The 18,452-nt window shown below is 44.8% G+C and overlaps 1 protein-coding gene across 1 annotated transcript in view; it reads left to right on the forward strand.

Moving 5' to 3' along the window:
- Window positions 1-8,337: 8,337 nt before the first annotated feature.
- LOC121327573 (serine/threonine-protein kinase 32B-like) overlaps window positions 8,338-18,452 on the forward strand; it is a 30,117-nt gene continuing 20,002 nt past the window's right edge. Inside the window, exon 1 of the mRNA XM_041271675.1 lies at window positions 8,338-8,416. Within this exon, the coding sequence (XP_041127609.1) occupies window positions 8,392-8,416 (25 nt within the window). The 5' untranslated portion in view covers window positions 8,338-8,391. The remainder of the gene's footprint in view (window positions 8,417-18,452) is intronic.

The following is an 18,452-nucleotide window of genomic DNA, read 5'->3' on the forward strand; positions in this document are numbered from 1 at the left end:
CAAAAGATTAATTCTCAAACTGAACGCAGTTGGGATTCAAGGAAACACATGTACATGGATTAGGGAGTGGTTAACATGTAGAAAACAGAAAGTACTGATTAGAGGAAAAACCTCAGAATGGAGTGTTGTAACCAGCGGTGTACCACAGGGATCAGTATTAGGTCCTCTGCTATTCCTAATCTACATTAATGATTTAGATTCTGGTATAGTAAGCAAACTTGTTAAATTTGCAGACGACACAAAAGTAGGAGGAGTGGCAAACACTGTTGCAGCAGCAAAGGTCATTCAAAATGATCTAGACAAGATTCAGAACTGGGCAGACACATGGCAAATGACATTTAATAGAGAAAAGTGTAAGGTACTGCACGCAGGAAATAAAAATGTACATTATAAATATCATATGGGAGATATTGAAATTGGAGAAGGAATCTATGAAAAAGACCTAGGAGTTTTTGTTGACTCAGAAATGTCTTCATCTAGACAATGTGGGGAAGCTATAAAAAAGGCTAACAAGATGCTCGGATACATTGTGAAAAGTGTTGAATTTAAATCAAGGGAAGTAATGTTAAAACTGTACAATGCACTAGTAAGACCTCATCTTGAATATTGTGTGCAGTTCTGGTCACCTCGCTATAAAAAAGATATTGCTGCTCTAGAAAGAGTGCAAAGAAGAGCGACCAGAATTATTCTGGGCTTAAAAGGCATGTCATATGCAGACAGGCTAAAAGAATTGAATCTGTTCAGTCTTGAACAAAGAAGACTACGTGGCGACCTAATTCAAGCATTCAAAATTCTTAAAGGTATTGACAGTGTCGACCCAAGGGACTTTTTCAGCCTGAAAAAAGAAACAAGGACCAGGGGTCACAAATGGAGTTTAGAAAAAGGGGCATTCAGAACAGAAAATAGGAGACACTTTTTTACACAGAGAATTGTGAGGGTCTGGAATCAACTCCCCAGTAATGTTGTTGAAGCTGACACCCTGGGATCCTTCAAGAAGCTGCTTGATGAGATTTTGGGATCAATAAGCTACTAACAACCAAACGAGCAAGATGGGCCGAATGGCCTCCTCTCGTTTGTAAACTTTCTTATGTTCTTATGTTCTTATCAAGCACACGTGTTCTTTATTTTACTTTCGTTATTCTTTTTGTTCAGGGCGCATGCGTATACAAATATCATAACTTTATTAACTGCTACGATATTAACAAAGGCAACCCATCACATCTCCCTTCTTAAATAAAATTCTTAACTGGCTAACTAAGGGCAATGGGTAGACTGCCATAAACCCTTTTGGGAAGGACAGAGATTATTCTGCCCACTAGATCCTTTCCCACTGGACTGGCTTAACAATACGTCCAGATCTGGTGGTTTTGAATCCTTCTGGAATTGGCCTTGGTGGATCTACAGTGTATTTTCGGCTGTTGCTTTCCTGTGCTGTTTCAGCTCTCGGTGGTGATTGGCTACTGTTATTTTGTATCTCTTCTGGTATTGCATGTTGTTCTTCGATTGCTGGTGAATGTTTTCTCTCATTATTGACAAGTTGAATGTGTCTCCCCACTCTGTCTGGACAATGTATGAGCGCGGTGTTGCACATCTGCCTTGAACAATTCCAGTTGTGTTCCATTCTTTTTCACCATCAGTCTTCACTCGAACTCTATCCCCGATACTCAGCTGTGAAAGTGGTCTTGTGGAATGATTTCCATTGTAGTATTTTTCGTAACTCTGCTTTGCCTTTGCGTCATTCTGTCTTACTATATTTAGATCAGGCCATTTTGGGGTTAAATTTTGCTTCGGTGTTGGAACTGTAGTGCGAATTCTTCTTCCCATCATCAGTCTTGCTGGGCTTTCCTGCCTTGGCTCTGTGGGTGTTGAACGATAGCTCAGTAGCGCAAGGTAAGGGTCAGCTTGCTTCAGTATCTCTTTTGCGGTTTTGACTGCTCGTTCGGCCATGCCATTGGATTGTGGAAAATATGGACCAGAAGTCACATGTTCAAAGTCATACTGCGTTGCAAACTAATTGAATTGCCAAACAGTGAACTGCGGACCATTATCAGTTACTACCTTCTGGTATTCCAAATTTTGCAAATACGCTCTTCAGCTTTGCGATCACTATTTCACTGTTAGTTTTTGGTAAGTGTAATATCTCTAACCATCGTGAAAAGTAGTCAGTAACAATAAGGAAGTTTCTCCCTTTGTATTCACATAAGTCTGCAGCTAACTTCTGTCATGGAAGCTCGGGCAGCTGGGTTGTGATGAGAGGTTCTTTGCGCTGGCTAGGCTTGTGTTCATTGCAGTATTTACATGACAGGACATATTCTTTTACATCATTTGCAATCCCTGGCTACCAAACAGACTGTTTGTATTGTTCTCTACATTTGGTTAGGCCTTGGTGACCTTGGTGTATCTTTTCTATCATGTCTGCTCTCATGCTGCAGGGAATAACAATTTGACTGCCTCGTTTTAGAAATCCATTCAGGTCACTCAGTTGTCCTCTTTCTGCAAAGTATGCTTTTGCTGGTTTGGCTACATCTCTAAAGTACTCAGCCATCCATTTAGCGTGTAGTTCAGCACACACTGTAGCTGACTGTCACCCAATGTTTCCTGTTTGATCTGTTCTTGCACAGATTTTCTCACTGGTCGATGTTCTTCGATGGCATTGACATACGCTTGTATTTCTGCTTCTAGTTTCGGTTCTGTGTTTTTCTTTGGGTGTTTTGATAGCGTATCTGCTATGAGCAAGTGTTTCCCTGGCACATATTCAGCAGCTGGATTGAACTTCATCATCCTGATCAGGAAGCGCTGACATCGGATTGGTGCTCTGTCCAGATCCTTGCTGTTTATTAGTGTCACCAATGGCTTGTGATCTGTTATAAGTCTATAGGTTTCCAGTCCACATAGATACTGGTAGAATCGTTCTGAAGCCCACACACTAGCCAGGCACTCCTTCTCTATTTGTGCGTATCACTTCTCTGCATCCGTAAGGGTACGGCAACAGAAAGCTACTGGTTTCAGTTCCTTACCATGTTGCTGGAGAAGGATGCCACCTATGCCGTAGCTACTGGCATCAGCCCTTACTGCTATTAGTCTGTTCGGATTAAAGAACTCCAGAACAGGTGCAGAAGATATCATGGTTTTAACTCTGTTTAACTCTGTTGAAAGCTTTGTCTTGAGGTGGACCCACTATTTCGTGGTGGGTCTAAACTTGTATTGGCTGCAGCCCTCTCTGGACTCAGTGTGATGCCTTCTTTGCTGATCATTTGTCCCAGAAACTCCAGCTTAGGTTGGCGCAGTTTACACTTTTCTTTGTTGAGTTTCAGCCCTGAAGCTCAAATGGTCTCCATGGCTTTATGCAGTCTCATGTCATGCTCTTGTGTTGTGCTTCCAAACACAAGGATGTCATCCATGTAGACGACTGTGGCTTCCTGGTTATGTAGCAGCTCAGACATTTTGTGTTGAAATATCTCAGGCGCTGAGGTGATGCCAAATGGTAGCCTTCTAAAGCAGTATCTGCCTAATAGTGTGATGAAAGCGATTAGTTTTGCACTCTCTCCTTCCAGTGGAATTTGCCAAAATCCATTTGCTGCATCTAAACATGAAACTACAGTACTTCCTGCTAGCTTTGGCAATATATCATCCAGCGTTGGCAAAATGTATTTTTCTCTTAACATTTGCATTCAATTTTTTCAGGTCCACACAAATTCTTATTTTTCCATTTTTCTTTACTACAGGTACCACAGGCGCGCACCATTCAGTTGGTTCAGTCACTTTTTCTATGATCCCCTTCAATTCCATTCTTCTCAGCTCTGCTTCAACCTTTGGCAGTAAGGGAATTGGGATCCTCTGAGGTGTAGTGATGCTGTAGGGTTGTGCATTTTCTTTCAGCACAATTTTGACTGGTTCATCTTCTAGTATTCCCATGTCACCATAAACATCAGCTTCTTCAATGCGATGTATCAGCCCCAATTTTACCCCAACAGCTCTGCTGAGTAGGTTATCTCCTTCAGCTTTCACAACTACGACTCTGAAAAAGTAATCTCGCCATTTGCTTTGACATTTTATCTTTGTTTTTGCAATAAACTGCCCTCTAGTGGTCACGGCTCCTCCTGGGCTATGCAAAGCATTCTTCACATTCTTTAACTGTGGCTTTTTAGCTAGCTTATTGTAAGTGACTTCAGTTATGATTGATGTATCTGCTCCTGAATCTATCTTGAAGATGACAGGTGTTCCAGCAATGTTCAGAGTAGTGTGCCACAGAGGCTCATCGTCATTGATAACTGTGTCTACGTTCTGATTGTTGTCTGTAACTGAGCCCAGAAACAGTGAGTCTGCATCTTCTGTGTGCGTAGTAACCTCATACACTAATTTAGTATGGCAGACTGTTGCAAAGTGTCCGTGTTTGTGACATTTATTGCATTTCTTGTCTTTCACTGGCCAAATGTCTGTGCCTGCATGCTTGCGGCCACATCTCCCACACTTTTTATTTTCTCCCGTTGGTTCCACATGGTGAGTATTGTACTGACACATGTTTCTAGGCTTTTGCGATTTTTCTTTAAGCAGGAATGCCTTCAGATCTTCCACTCGCTCAATGTCCGTTTCGGTATTCTGTTTTTTAACAAGCTCAGAATGTCTTGCCATTTCTGTTGCTACACGGAGGGTAAGGTCGCTTTTCATCTGTAACTTTTGTGACAGCTCCTTGTCTGTAATGCCAATCACTAGCCTGTCTCTATTTGCTCCTCTTTCTGTGCTCCGAAGTCACACTTTTCAGCGAGCTCGTTCAGCTGTCTAATAAAGGCCTCTACAGATTCTCCAGAGTTTTGTGTTCTTTGATGGAACCTCGCTCTCTCGTATATAATATTACGCTTCAGTATGAAGTGCTCATCATATTTCTGCGGTACAACATTATATTTATTCTCATCCCCATTGTTTTCAAATACTATCTACTTGTAAATATGCTCGGCGTCTGCCCCCATAGCATATATTAGTGAACTGACCTGCACGTCTTCTGACTCGGCAGCGAGCTTTGTGGCTGTCCGGTACCTAGAAAAGCGTTGCTTCCAGTCGGGCCAGTCAGATGGTCTGGAAAAGTCCAGCGGCTCCGGTGCAAGAAACTTTGCCGTGGCGGTGTTCCATCACTCTATTTATTTGTTTATATTATTATTTTATTATTTTTATTTTAGTTCTTCTGACACCATGTAGTGTTGTGGTCATAATAAAAGGCAGAGCGAGACAGTGGTATCAAGCACACGTGTTCTTTATTTTACTTTCGTTATTCTTTTTGTTCAGGTCGCATGCGTATACAAACAGCATAACTTTATTAACTGCTACGATATGAACAATGGCAACCCATCACAAACATTATCAATAACTGATCTTAAAGTTAACCTGTTTAAAAAAATAAGTTAATCCACCATTTGGTTTTGTTGCAAGTCATTCTAATTTTCATTTATTTTCAACATTCATGAAAGCATTTCAATAACTTGCAAGCCACTGATGAAATTCATCAGGGAATTCATTCACTGCTGACAGTATAAATCCTCCCTTCCTACTGTACCTTCCAGAAATCTGCATTACAGTGATGGTAAATTGACAAATCAAGGTTCTATTTCCACTTCAGGGATTGTTGTGTCCAGATATTTCAGATGTTGCAGGTACCGCCAAAATACAAAAAAAAAGGTTTTATGCTTAAACATGTGTTTATAATAAAAAAAAAAAAAGTACTGAAGCTATGCCTTGTAGTCTGGTTCAATATCTTCTTATTTCAATTTTCTCTCTCCCGGGCCATGAGGTGTCAGGGGGTGTCGGGAGATGTCAGGGAGTCAGGAGGTGTCGGGAGGTGTCAGGGGGTATCAGGAGGTGTCAGGAGGTGTCACGGGGTGTTGGGAGGTGTCGGGGTGTCAGGAGGTGTCGGGAGGTGTCAGGGGGTATCAAGAGGTGTCACGGTGTCGGGAGGTGTTGGGGTGTCAGGAGTTGTCAGGAGGTGTCGGGAGGTGTCAGGGGGTGTCGGGAGGTGTCACGGTGTCGGGAGGTGTAGGGGGTGTCGGGAGGTGTCAGGGGGTGTCAGGAGGTGTCGGGAGGTGTCGTCAGGGGTGTCAGGGGGTGTCGGGAGGTGTTGGGGTGTCAGGAGGTGTCGGGAGGTGTCAGGGGGTGTCAGGAGGTGTCAGGTGTCGGGAGGTGTGTCAGGAGGTGTCAGGGAAGTGGGAGTCAGGAGGTGTCGGGAGGTGTCAGGGGGTATCAGGAGGTGTCAGGGTGTCAGGAGGTGTCACGGGGTGCTGGGAGGTGTCAGTGTCGGGAGGTGTCAGGTGTCGGGAGGTGTCAGGGGGAGGTGTCAGGGGGTGTCAGGAGGTGTCAGGGGGTGTCGGGAGGTGTCAGGAGGTGTCGGGGGTGTCAGGAGTCAGGGTCAGGAGGTGTCGCGAGGTGTCAGGGGTGTGTCGGGAGGTGTTAGGGTGTCGGGATGTGTCAGTGGTGTGGGGAAGTGTCGGAGTCAGGATGTGTCGGGTGTCTGGTGGTGTCGGGGGTGTCAGGGGTGTCGGAAGTGTCAGGGTGTCAGGAGGTGTCAGGGAGTGTCAGGAGGTGTTGGGGTGTCAGGAGGTGTCGGGAAGTGTCAGGGGGTGTCCGGAGGTGTCGGGGTGTCAGGAGGTGTCGGGGTTTCGGGAGGTGTCAGGGAGTGTCAGGAGGTGTCGGGGTGTCGAAGTGTCAGGAGGTTTTGGGAAGTGTCAGGGGTGTCGGGGGATGTCGGGGCAGTATCGAGAGGTGTCAGGAGGTGTCGGGAGGTGTCTTGAGGTGTCAGGGGGAGTCGGGGTGTTGAGAGGTGTTGGTAAATGTCGGGAGTTTTCCGGTGACTTACTTGCAGTGCTGGCTGTTTCCAGATGATCTGATATTGTGATGTCTGTCAATATCCAAGGTTTTGTGGGAAAAGGGACACAATTATATAAAAATAGCAGTCCTTTGTTTTTTGTTTTTTTTGTAAATTGTATTGAAGGTATATATAAATACTACACAGTTCTACCAAAACCTCAGCATACCATACCTAAGAACTAGGTCCTATCTGGTATAAGCAATTTACTTGTAAACTCTCTTTTAGGTAATTTTGTAAACAAAGCATTCATACACAGTGGGAAACCAAAAAAATACGCATGCATGCATCCATGAACTCATTATACAAACTAACCTGAACTTATCTCCAAGATGCTATTCAAGTTGGTATAATATGCATACATTGTAAACTTGTTATTCTCTTTATTTTTTCAGAGACATTAAACCTGATAACATTCTTCTTGATGAACATGGTAAGTGGTGAAAAGCTTTTAATGTAACAATCTATAATTCTGTCAAAAAGACTGATATAAATCAATTACTGATTTGTTGTCTCTGTGCTGCTCATATAAATAACACGTACCTGGAGGTTGCATTTCTATATTGAGTTAAGTGTGTCTGACTAAAAGGGCTATCAGCAAAACTTATTACTAAAACTTGTAACTGTAACTCTCTTTTAGATAGACTGGTGGTGAAATTTATTTTTTAAAACTCTTAAGATCATCACTTAAACAAGCTATAGCATAGAATATACTGCTTATACAACAGGAAATCCATAAAGATCAGATATTCTGGTAACATTTGAATAAGAAAGCATGACAGTGTGACTGTTTCAAATAATTTTTTTTAAAGACTTGGCTTACCACTTCATCAGTTTTGATGCTTGTCCGCATGAATTCCCTTGGGTGAATTAATTAAGTACATAATAAAGATGGAATTAGGCAAAATCCTTTCATGCTGCTACGAGCACCTTCAACAAACAGCAGCACTCGGTAATTAGATGCTGTGATACTGTAACCTTATTTTCTGGTGGAATAATTCGATCAGGAAGTTTTTACAGGAAAGTAAGGAAGGGGGAGGGAAGTATATCATGAGCTGCAAGGATTGTTTTATTTAGACTTTTCATACTGATAGTCTATTAATGCTTACCTGATGCACATCTCAAGCTACAGGTCACCTTGCTGCTTCAACATTGGTCAGTTTATCATTGGATTTAATTGCATTTTGACTAACATTAAAAATATTTTTCGGTGTAAAAAAAAAAAAAAAAAACATTCAGAAACATAACTTAAACATGTGGAAGTCTTGCCATACTACTAATAATATTTACAAAAAAAAAAACAACCAGACAATATTTCTTTAAAAAAAATGTTCTGGGAAATGTTACAAGCAAGGTATTGAGATATTAAAGTTGATATGGGACCAAAAGAGAACCCGTAAGCTCTCCAATTGATGAGATTCCATTTTTATGTTTAACCAGAGTTTATAGATCAATATTACTATGTTTGTTTTGCAGGGCATGTGCATATTACTGACTTTAATATTGCCACTGTATTGAAAGACTCAGAAAAGGCTACTTCTATGGCTGGAACTAAGCCTTACATGGGTAAGTTACTCAGCCTAGCTCTAAATGAAATAATGCATACATTTAATCCAAAACATTTTGACCTTCTTTTGATCTTTGTACAGGTTTTAACTCGAGCAAATGTGGTATTACTTACAACCATCTGGGATTTTCAGGGGTACATTTAATGGTTACACTGTGCTTTAAAAAATCACCAGGGTGTATTGACAAAAACATAAACAGATGATTAAAAGTAACTGTTTACCCCAGCATTTTGTTCAGTTCAGCATGGATAAAGCCATACACACACAAAAAATTCCTGACTCACATTAGCTGAAAAACTGAAAGAAAGTCACATTAGTTCTTGCAAAACCATGAGTGGAAAAGCATGTATTGTGTTTGAAGTCTGAGAGTTTCACAGTATGCAATTTTTAGTGGCTTGTTATTCATGTATGTGTGGGAGTTTTTATTTTTTTGTAAACGCAAACCATTTACTAGTTACCATGCTGTGACGATGTTTTTAGTTACCAATTTACTTTCAAGCCGACAACAAAGGTATAAGAGAAGAGCAATGTAATTCTCCCCTCTTAAAAAAAAAAATAAGAAAAGTGTTCAATCACAGGAGACAATTTGATTAGATTGTTTTGCTGTAGTGCCCAGCTTGAAGCTGTCTACAGCCTTGGCAAGTAAAGAGCAAGGATGTTACATAAGGGAAAAGTCAGAGCACACTTTCATTAATGACTCTTCATTCCGTGATTTCTTTTCATTCATTCAGATTAGTTCAAGGTCATGATTTTAATTATTTTTAACAAAGTACCACTTACTGCTTGTTCAGCACAAAACTACATAAGCATGTATATATAAATACTGCATTTATTTTATTCCATAGGGAAAACCTTGATTTGGCAGACTGTGTTTCAGCCTTTTTCAAAAGCTTAGAAGTACCATTATCGATCCTCAGTGGCAATGCAGTAACACTTTTGTATGCAATTGTTTGATGCTAAGAGACAACATCCTCTGACAATTGTAGGAAAGCAGGTTGTCTTCGCAGAGAGCATGAAATTAACATTGGTTATTAACACTGGATATTAACATTTGCTCTTCCTATACAGTAATAGTAAACACATTTAACCCCAGCAATCACTTGGAAATGAGGAAATGTTCATCTCAACAGTTGTTTCCTGCTTAAATATTGTATTAAATAAATGCATGCTATTGAATTCAGTAAGTAAATTGTAAATTGTAAATTGTCGCTATAATGTAAATTGAGCCTAATTTAATGTATGTGTTATTGGTCTTTATGTTTTTAATTTCTATTAATCTTCCCACATGAATTGCATTTACAAAAATTGAATCATTAAAATATTTTATTCATAGCGAGTTATTGATACGGGTTAATGTAATGTATTGTAGACAGTAACTTAGTTAATTCACTAAGGAGAAATTTGTTTTATCAGAAATGTTAGATTACATGGTACTAAGGTGCTCCTAATTTGAGTTATAATAACTGCACGCAGGAAATAAAAATGTACATTATAAATATCATATGGGAGATACTGAAATTGGAGAAGGAATCTATGAAAAAGACCTAGGAGTTTTTGTTGACTCAGAAATGTCTTCATCTAGACAATGTGGGGAAGCTATAAAAAAGGCTAACAAGATGCTCGGATACATTGTGAAAAGTGTTGAATTTAAATCAAGGGAAGTAATGTTAAAACTGTACAATGCACTAGTAAGACCTCATCTTGAATATTGTGTGCAGTTCTTGTCACCTCGCTATAAAAAAGATATTGCTGCTCTAGAAAGAGTGCAAAGAAGAGCGACCAGAATTATTCCGGGCTTAAAAGGCATGTCATATGCAGACAGGCTAAAAGAATTTAATCTATTCAGTCTTGAACAAAGAAGACTATGTGGCGACCTTATTCAAGCATTCAAAATTCTAAAAGGTATTGACAGTGTCGACCCAAGGGACTTTTTCAGCCTGAAAAAAGAAACAAATGACCAGGGGTCACAAATGGAGATTAGACAAAGGGGCATTCAGAACAGAAAATAGGAGGCACTTTTTTACACAGAGAATTGTGAGGGTCTGGAATCAACTCCCCAGGAATGTTGTTGAAGCTGACACCCTGGGATCCTTCAAGAAGCTGCTTGATGAGATTCTGGGATCAATAAGCTACTAACAACCAAACGAGCAAGATGGGCCGAATGGCCTCCTTTCGTTTGTAAACTTTCTTATGTTCTTATGTTCTTATATTGTTTTGACCCAATAATAATCTCTGCAGTAAATAAAATCCCTTGAGTCTTTAATTGCTGTTTCTGCTCTTTAAAAGAATCACTAGAATAGCAGGACAGAAACCCAACTGGCTTCTGAATAGTACTGTACCAGACATTGTCAGGAACATGTTAGTGCTCTACTAGAAAAGACTGGGAACTACATTTAGACATTTCCCTTCTGTTTCTTTGTATTTATGATAGTTTACCTTACTGTGTTTTTTTGTCAGTTACTATAGTACTTCAATGTTCTATTTCTTGGCGATATCTCTGACTAAACAATAATTTATTACTTTCATTTTGATACCAAGTTATTTTTCAAAATACATGTGAAATTGTTTTGAGGTTGTTTTGCATCCCTTTCTGCCTTTCCAATGGATGCATTTTTTTTTTTTTTCACATACCACAAATCCCATCTCGTGCTTACTGACAGAATACATTATTGAGTGTAGTGGGGAAGCTGAGAGAGATGCAGAACAGGTAGATCACTTAAATTATAAACCAGTTTTATGTCACTTTTTCTGCATTTAACTGTATTTATATGTGTGGGGTGCCTTTGTACCCCTTTCAACCTTCCATGTGAGTCCTGTTATTGGTGCTGAGGAAGGGTTAATATTCAGCCTATAATAGTTAGGCTATTAATTTATGATGATGATGCATTAGCCAAAAGCACAGTCTGTCTATTTAAAAATAATCGGTGTGCTCTTGCGAGAACATCTGCCTGCAGTTAGAAACTCATTTTCTATATGTAGGCTTTGTGAAGTTGTATGGAAAATGCAAGTGTATAAATCAACCTTACTATGTAAAAGTGATTTAAACAAGATTGATTTCTTCCATATGCCCATCTCTGGCATTGTTTGTTCTTTCCAGAAAAAGAGCAATGCAAGCCTGTGGCAAAGTGGCTGAGTGGAAACAGATGCAGCAGTGATGCAGTGCGGTAATGAAACAAACAGAGCCTTATAATCCGGTTTGGAAAGTGCCTTTTATTTTGTATTCAGGTCTGGTCACCAGTAACAGTAATCTCCTGGCAATACACAGCAATGTGTACTGCACGGGGTAAACAAAAACGGGCTTGCAAACCCAAACAATAAACAATAAACAACACATATCCGTCCCACAATAATACCTACACGGTCACCAGTCCTGGGTGAGTGCATTAGTGCTTGTGGTGAGTGAAACAGTTTATTTTTGTGACAGTAGGGCAGTGCTGTTCCGGCTTAGTGCTGGCCCTTGGCGATAGCTCCAGAATCGTGTTAGCCATCTAGCGTAGTGCTACAAACAAGACGATTACACACAGTCAAACAAACACTCACGATACTGTTTCACGGTTTACAGGGTCTCTTTCAGTCCTTCTCAGTTTAATGCACAAAACCAATGTGAAGAAACACATTACGATTCCCCGGACCCTTTTATGCTGTCACACATGATCCTTTGGTAAACGAATGCAATCGCCTCTCCAATCTGCAGCTGCCTCATCATTTCCCTTCTGGGTCAATGCGTCATTGCAACAGAGTCTCGCCACCTTCCAGGCTGGTCGACTTACCTTGAACCCTGGGAAAGAACTGTCAGGCCAGCCCATCCAGTGAACTCTGTTCTCGCTGCTTACCGCCCTCACAGGTCGGGAGGGCAATTTAAAACCAAGAATCATTGTATTTCTGTCACATATTCCACCATTCAGAGTGGAGCCAAGAAACACTCGGCTGAATCTATCTTTCCCATTACTCCCCTCTCCCAGGAAAAATAATCTGCATTTTGATGGTCTTTTCCTGTACAGTGTACCATTTGATACATAAGGATTGCAACATCAGATACCACTGAGTTATCCAGGCATTGCTGTCCATCATTGTGCTTAACCACTTGAGTGGGGCGTGGTCTGTGACAAGAACAAATGAATGTCCCAACAGGTAATATCGTAAAGAGTGAGTAGCCCATTTAATGGCCGAACATTCCTTTTCAATTACGTATTAGTTGTAATCCCGAGGTAGCAACTTTTTACTGAATAAAGTGTCAGGTGTTCTACTCTGTCTGCCTTTTGGGACAAAACCGCACCCAAACCCACATCCAACACAATACTGGCGCCCTTACAGGTGCTTCGAAACAATAATTCAAAACAGAAGGCACAAAGAAACAGGGAAAATAAAACAGTAACAAAAACTACAAAGAAAAGGTGCTGCACTTTGCAGCGATATCCCAGTCGCCGCTGCCCGTGCGACCCGGATCACCGTCCTACACTGCCGGCTCACTAGCCTGCTCTGATATACTAATCAGGGGTCTGCCCAAGGGTTCCCCGCCCTCAATATCTCGCTCTGAACCTCCGTTTCTTTCTCTCCCATTGGTATTTGTCGTTGACCAGCGCTTCCGCACTCTCAGCGCGTTTTAACAGGGCAGACCTGAGGAAACAACAGAGCGTTAATTTATAGGGCTAACAATCTCCCAAGACATGCCTCTCAGCCATTCAGAGAGGGGGAAAGTCCACACACCCACTTCCCCACCTCCCCGTGTCACTGCCATGACTCACAGGCGGTTGTTGGACGACTGCCGCCCTCTTCCTGCAGCCCGTGAACACGCCAGCAGAGTCAGCACAGATCTCTCCCTGTTACATATCCTTCCCCTCAGAATGACACCACCGGTTCATTCGAAAATCTTACACCCCCATGCCTTCCCGAGAGAAAAAGTCTGCGTTTTGATGCAGCTTTCCTGCTCGGTGGACTACCCTGAAGGCATAGGGTTGCAAGGCCAAGTACCACCGTTTGATTCTGGCGTTGCTATCTTTCATCCGGTGAAGCCATGCTAAGGGGGCATGATCTGTAACCAGGGTGAAGTGTCGCCCCAGGAGGAAGAACCGGAGTGACTCCACTGCCCATTTTACCGTGAGACACTCCTTCTCGATGGTGCTATAATTTTTCTCGCGGGAAAGGAGCTTCCTGCTGATATACAGGAGTGGGTGCTCGCTTCCCCGAACCTCCTGCGACAACACTGCCCCGAGACCTGTCTCTGACGCATCCGTCTGCAGGGTGAACCTCTTACCAAAATCCGGGCTGCATAGTACTGGCTTACTACACAGCCTCCGCTTCAAGGCGAGAAAGGCCCTCTGGCACGACTCCGTCCAATGAACCGTATTTGGGGCAGCCTTCCAGGGTGAAGTCTGTCAAGGGAGCAGCGAGCGTAGCGAAGCTCGGGATGAACTTTCTATAATAACCCGCTAGTCCCAAGAAAGAGCGCACCTGGGTTTTGGTTGTAGGAACCGGCCAGTCAGCCAAGGCTTTCACCTTAGCAACTAGCGGTCTGATCTGGCCGCCCCCTACTCAATACCCCAAATACTCCGACTCACTCTTCCCAATGGCACACTTCTTTGGGTTAGCAGTGAGCCCCGCCTCCCGCAAGGATTGCAGCACCGCCGCCACCTTACACAGATGACTCGGCCAATCCTCACTGTGGATAACCACGTCATCTATGTAAGCAGCGGCGTACTGCTGATGGGGCCGCAAGATGCAATTCATCATCCGCTGGAAAGTGGCGGGTGCTCCGTGCAACCCAAAGGGCATGGTCCTGAATTGGTACAACCCGAAGGGAGTCGAAAACGCCGTCCTCTCTCTAGATTCCGGGGTCAGGGGTATCTGCCAGTACCCCTTCGTTAAATCCAGTGTCGTCATAAAAAGAGCCGTGCCTAGACGCTCCAGCAACTCATCTACTTGGGGCATTGGATAAGCGTCAAATTTCGATTTCTCATTGATTCATCTGAAATTAATGCAAAATCGAGTTGACCCATCTGGCTTATCGACTAATACAAACGGACTGTTCCAGTCACTTTGGGACTCTTCTATTAACCCCAGTCTCAGCATTTCGTCAATTTCCGCTTTTATTACCTGTCTTTTACGCTCAGGTATACGGTACGGCCTCTGGCGAACTAGCGCCCCCGGCTCAATATCAATGTGATGATGGGCTACTTGAGTCTGCCCCGGGACTGAAGAGAACACGTCAGGAAACTCCGCCACCAGACCGCGAGCCTGACATTTCTGCGTTGGTGTCAGATTCTCAGCAATCTGTACCGATCCTTTTCTTGCCAACACAGAAAGATCAGGTCCCAGGTCTGTGACGTCATCTGCATGCGCCACTAACAACGCCTCTGGTTGCAACCAAGGCTTTAAGAGATTGATATGGTAAATGTGTTTCTCTGTCCGTCGCTCCGGCTGGCAGATCTCATAGTCCACCTTCCCAACCTGGCGTGTAACCTCAAAGGGTCCTTGCCACTTAGCCAAGAGTTTCGACTCAGAACTGGGTAATAACAGAAGTACCTTATCCCCCGGCTGAAATGTGCGCAACCGGGCTCCTCGGTTATATTGTGTCTCCTGACTGTGCTGTGCCTGCTGCAAATTGTCATGCGCCCATTTCCCCACAGACTCAAGACGTTTGCGCAGGTCCAACACATACCGGACGGTATTGGTCGAATTGTCCTGCTGCTCCTCCCACATCTCTCTGACCAGGTCGAGCACGCCCCGGGGTCTCCGCCCATACAACAGCTCGAATGGTGAAAACCCCGTAGAAGCCTGGGGAACCTCTCTGATCGCAAAGAGAAGGGGAGGAATCAGCTGGTCCCAGTAACGCACATCACTACGAATAAACCTGCGCAACATGTTCTTAAGGGTCTTATTAAAGCGTTCCACCAAACCGTCGGTCTGAGGATGAAACACCAAGGTCCTAATGGTCTTAATTCCCAAAAACTTACATGTTCCGCGGATTAGCCGGGACATAAAATTGGTGCCTTGATCGGTTAGTATCTCCTTGGGAATCCCCACCCGGGAGAAAACCTTCACAAGCTCGTTGGCAACAGACTTAGCGGACATAGATCGGAGGGGAATTGCCTCTGGATAACGCGTAGCGTAATCCAGAATGACAAGTAGGTGGGTGTATCCTGCCGCACTCCTTTCTAGTGGCCCAACTATGTCCATCCCAATACGCTCAAACAGAGCTTCCACTAGGGGCAAAGGCACCAGTGGGGCTCGTGGAACGGCTCTAGGGCTGGCCTTCTGACATTCCCCACAACGCTCACAAAACCGCTTAACATCGCCATCCAGCCCCAGCCAGAAGAACCGTGACACAAGCCTTGCTTTAGTTTTATCCCTTCCCAAATGACCAGACAGGGGAATAGCGTGAGCCAGCTGCAACAAATCCTCCTTAAAGGGCTGAGGAATGAGCAACTGATGACGCACTTCACCGGTCTGGGGTAATTTATCAACACGGTACAGTAGGTCTCGATCAATTTCAAAGTGGGGGTACGTGGCGGCGCGTCTGGGCTCGACCACCCGACCATTAACCACCGCTGCTTGGTCAAAGAGCCTGCCCAGCACGTCGTCACGCCCTTGCTCGAGTCGGAAGTCACGGGAGCGAGCTAAGAAATCAGCTCCCATGGCTTCCAACTCGGGGTCAGGTCGGTCCCGAGCAGAGGCAGCCGAGCCAGACCCCTGCGCTGGCTCCGCGACCTCCCCCCCGGACTCTTCACCAACCGCCCCCACCTGAAACTTCTCCGACTCCCTCCATTGCCAGCCCTCATTCTTAGCGATCCGACGCTCCCGTTTAGTTTTACGGGGTTTAAATCTATGGCAAAACCATTCTGGATCGCGAAAGGGAAAAATCTCTCCAATTACTTCCTCTTTCTTAGCCAATAAAGAAGACGGGGCTGTCAGAGCAGCCAACCAATCTTTAAACTGCTCACAGTCCCGTCCCAGAACTACTGCTACCGGCAATCGAGGACATAATCCTACCTGCACCTGCGTCACCTGCTGGCCAATAGTCATACACACATTGATCTTGGGATAGGAGCGGACATCCCCATGAATACATTTAATATGCACCCGTCCCAATATACGTTTATGCCCCGGTGAGATTAGGCTCTCCTGTACTAGAGACTGACCACACCCTGAATCCAGGAGAGCCTGGGTTTTTGTACCATCCACTGTCACAGGAATAACAAAACCCGTGTGCTGAAGTGACTGAGGTAATTGAACGTGCCTACCTGGTCGGCTGAGGTCACACTCCATCACGGGGCAATCCCGGGCGAGGCGGACCACCTCCCTGCACGTCCAACACCTCGGTGGGCTGGTTTCTCTCCCCGAAGTTTTGGCAAAAGGGGGAAACACTGGAGCCATAAAAGGGGCTCGCCGATAAGGCGTCCGTGCGAGACCCCGGTCCGACACTGCAGCAGCCCGTGGGTAACCCCACTCTTCCCCAGTTCCCAGGCCGGGAGCTCCCGCCGACACCCCCCAACCAAATCCTGAACTACCCCTCCCCCGAGTCCCCTCGCCCTCTCTGGGGCCAGTTGAGGGGTCGATCCGGTGGCCGCGCTCCTCCCAGACGGTCTCGCCAGTGTTGGCTCCGCCTCCTGGTACTGTTCCGCCAGTTCATCCGCCTGATCTAGACTATCTGGTGCCTGTCGCTGGACCCATAGCCGAGATCCCGGGGCCAGACACTCCAGAAACCGCTCCACCACGACCAGCTCTACCAACCTGGCTTTGGTGACCGCGTCCGGGCTCAGCCAGCCCACGGCGTAATCTTTTAGCCAGTGGGCAATAGCTCGGGCGTGCTTCCCCGCCGCAAACTGCTACTCCCGGAATTTCTTCTGGTAGCCCTCCGGGGTGGCTCCCACACCATTCAGGATGGCTGCCTTCAGCAGGGGGTAATCCAGCATGTGCTCTGGGGACAGCGTCCTCGCAGCTGCTTGAGCCTCCCCGGTGAGCTGGGGCAACAAACAGCTAGCCCACTGGGCTTGGGGCCACCCAGTCGAGATTGCCATGGCCTCGAACACATCCAAGTAGGCGTCAGGTCGATCCTTGGCCGTCATTTTGGTGGGTCTTTGTAGGGAGTGGTCTGGAGCTGCGGGTCTAGCCGCCCCCTGCACTGCCGCGGTGAGCGTCTGTCGCAGGAGGTCCATCATCGTGGCAAACTGGATAGCATCTATTGCCAGTCTGCTCCTTCTGTAAATGCACTGCTTGGGGCAGTGCCAGTGAATCCCACTTCTCTGACACCACGTGTGGAAGGGTGGTGGGTAATTCACTGACACAGGAGACAGACAGGTGAATTTGGCAACACCGCACAGGTGCCCAGTTTTATTTCAGGGTGCTGGTTTTTCTTTAGTCCCGCAGATGGCGCTGTGGGTCCGTGGTCTGATTTACCAACGTTGGTAAACAGAACCACGGGCATACCAAGCGATGGTACACAATACCCGGCGCCCTTACAGGTGCTTCGAAACAATAATTCAAAACAGAAGGCACAAAGAAACAGGGAAAATAAAACAGTAACAAAAACTACAAAGAAAAGGTGCTGCACTTTGCAGCGATATCCCAGTCGCCGCTGCCCGTGCGACCCGGATCACCGTCCTACACTGCCGGCTCACTAGCCTGCTCTGATATACTCATCAGGGGTCTGCCCAAGGGTTCTCTGCCCTCAATATCTCGCTCTGAAGCTCTGTTTCTTTCTCTTCCACTGGTTCTCAGTCGTTGACCGCACTCTCAGCGCGTTTTAACAGGGCAGACCTGAGGAAACAACAGAGCGTTAATTTATAGGGCTAACAATCTCCCAAGACATGCCTCTCAGCCATTCAGAGAGGGGGGAAGTCCACACACCCACTTCCCCACCTCCCCGTGTCACTGCCATGACTCACAGGCGGTTGTTGGACGACTGCCGCCCTCTTCCTGCAGCCCTGTGAACACGCCAGCAGAGTCAGCACAGATCTCTCCCTGTTACACTTCAGTATAACAGAAATTGTAACATTATTTTACTCGATTGATCTGTTATAAAGTAACTTAAGCTT

Source organism: Polyodon spathula, chromosome 2, assembly GCF_017654505.1.
Source record: "Polyodon spathula isolate WHYD16114869_AA chromosome 2, ASM1765450v1, whole genome shotgun sequence".
NCBI classification, from domain to species: Eukaryota; Metazoa; Chordata; class Actinopteri; order Acipenseriformes; family Polyodontidae; genus Polyodon; species Polyodon spathula.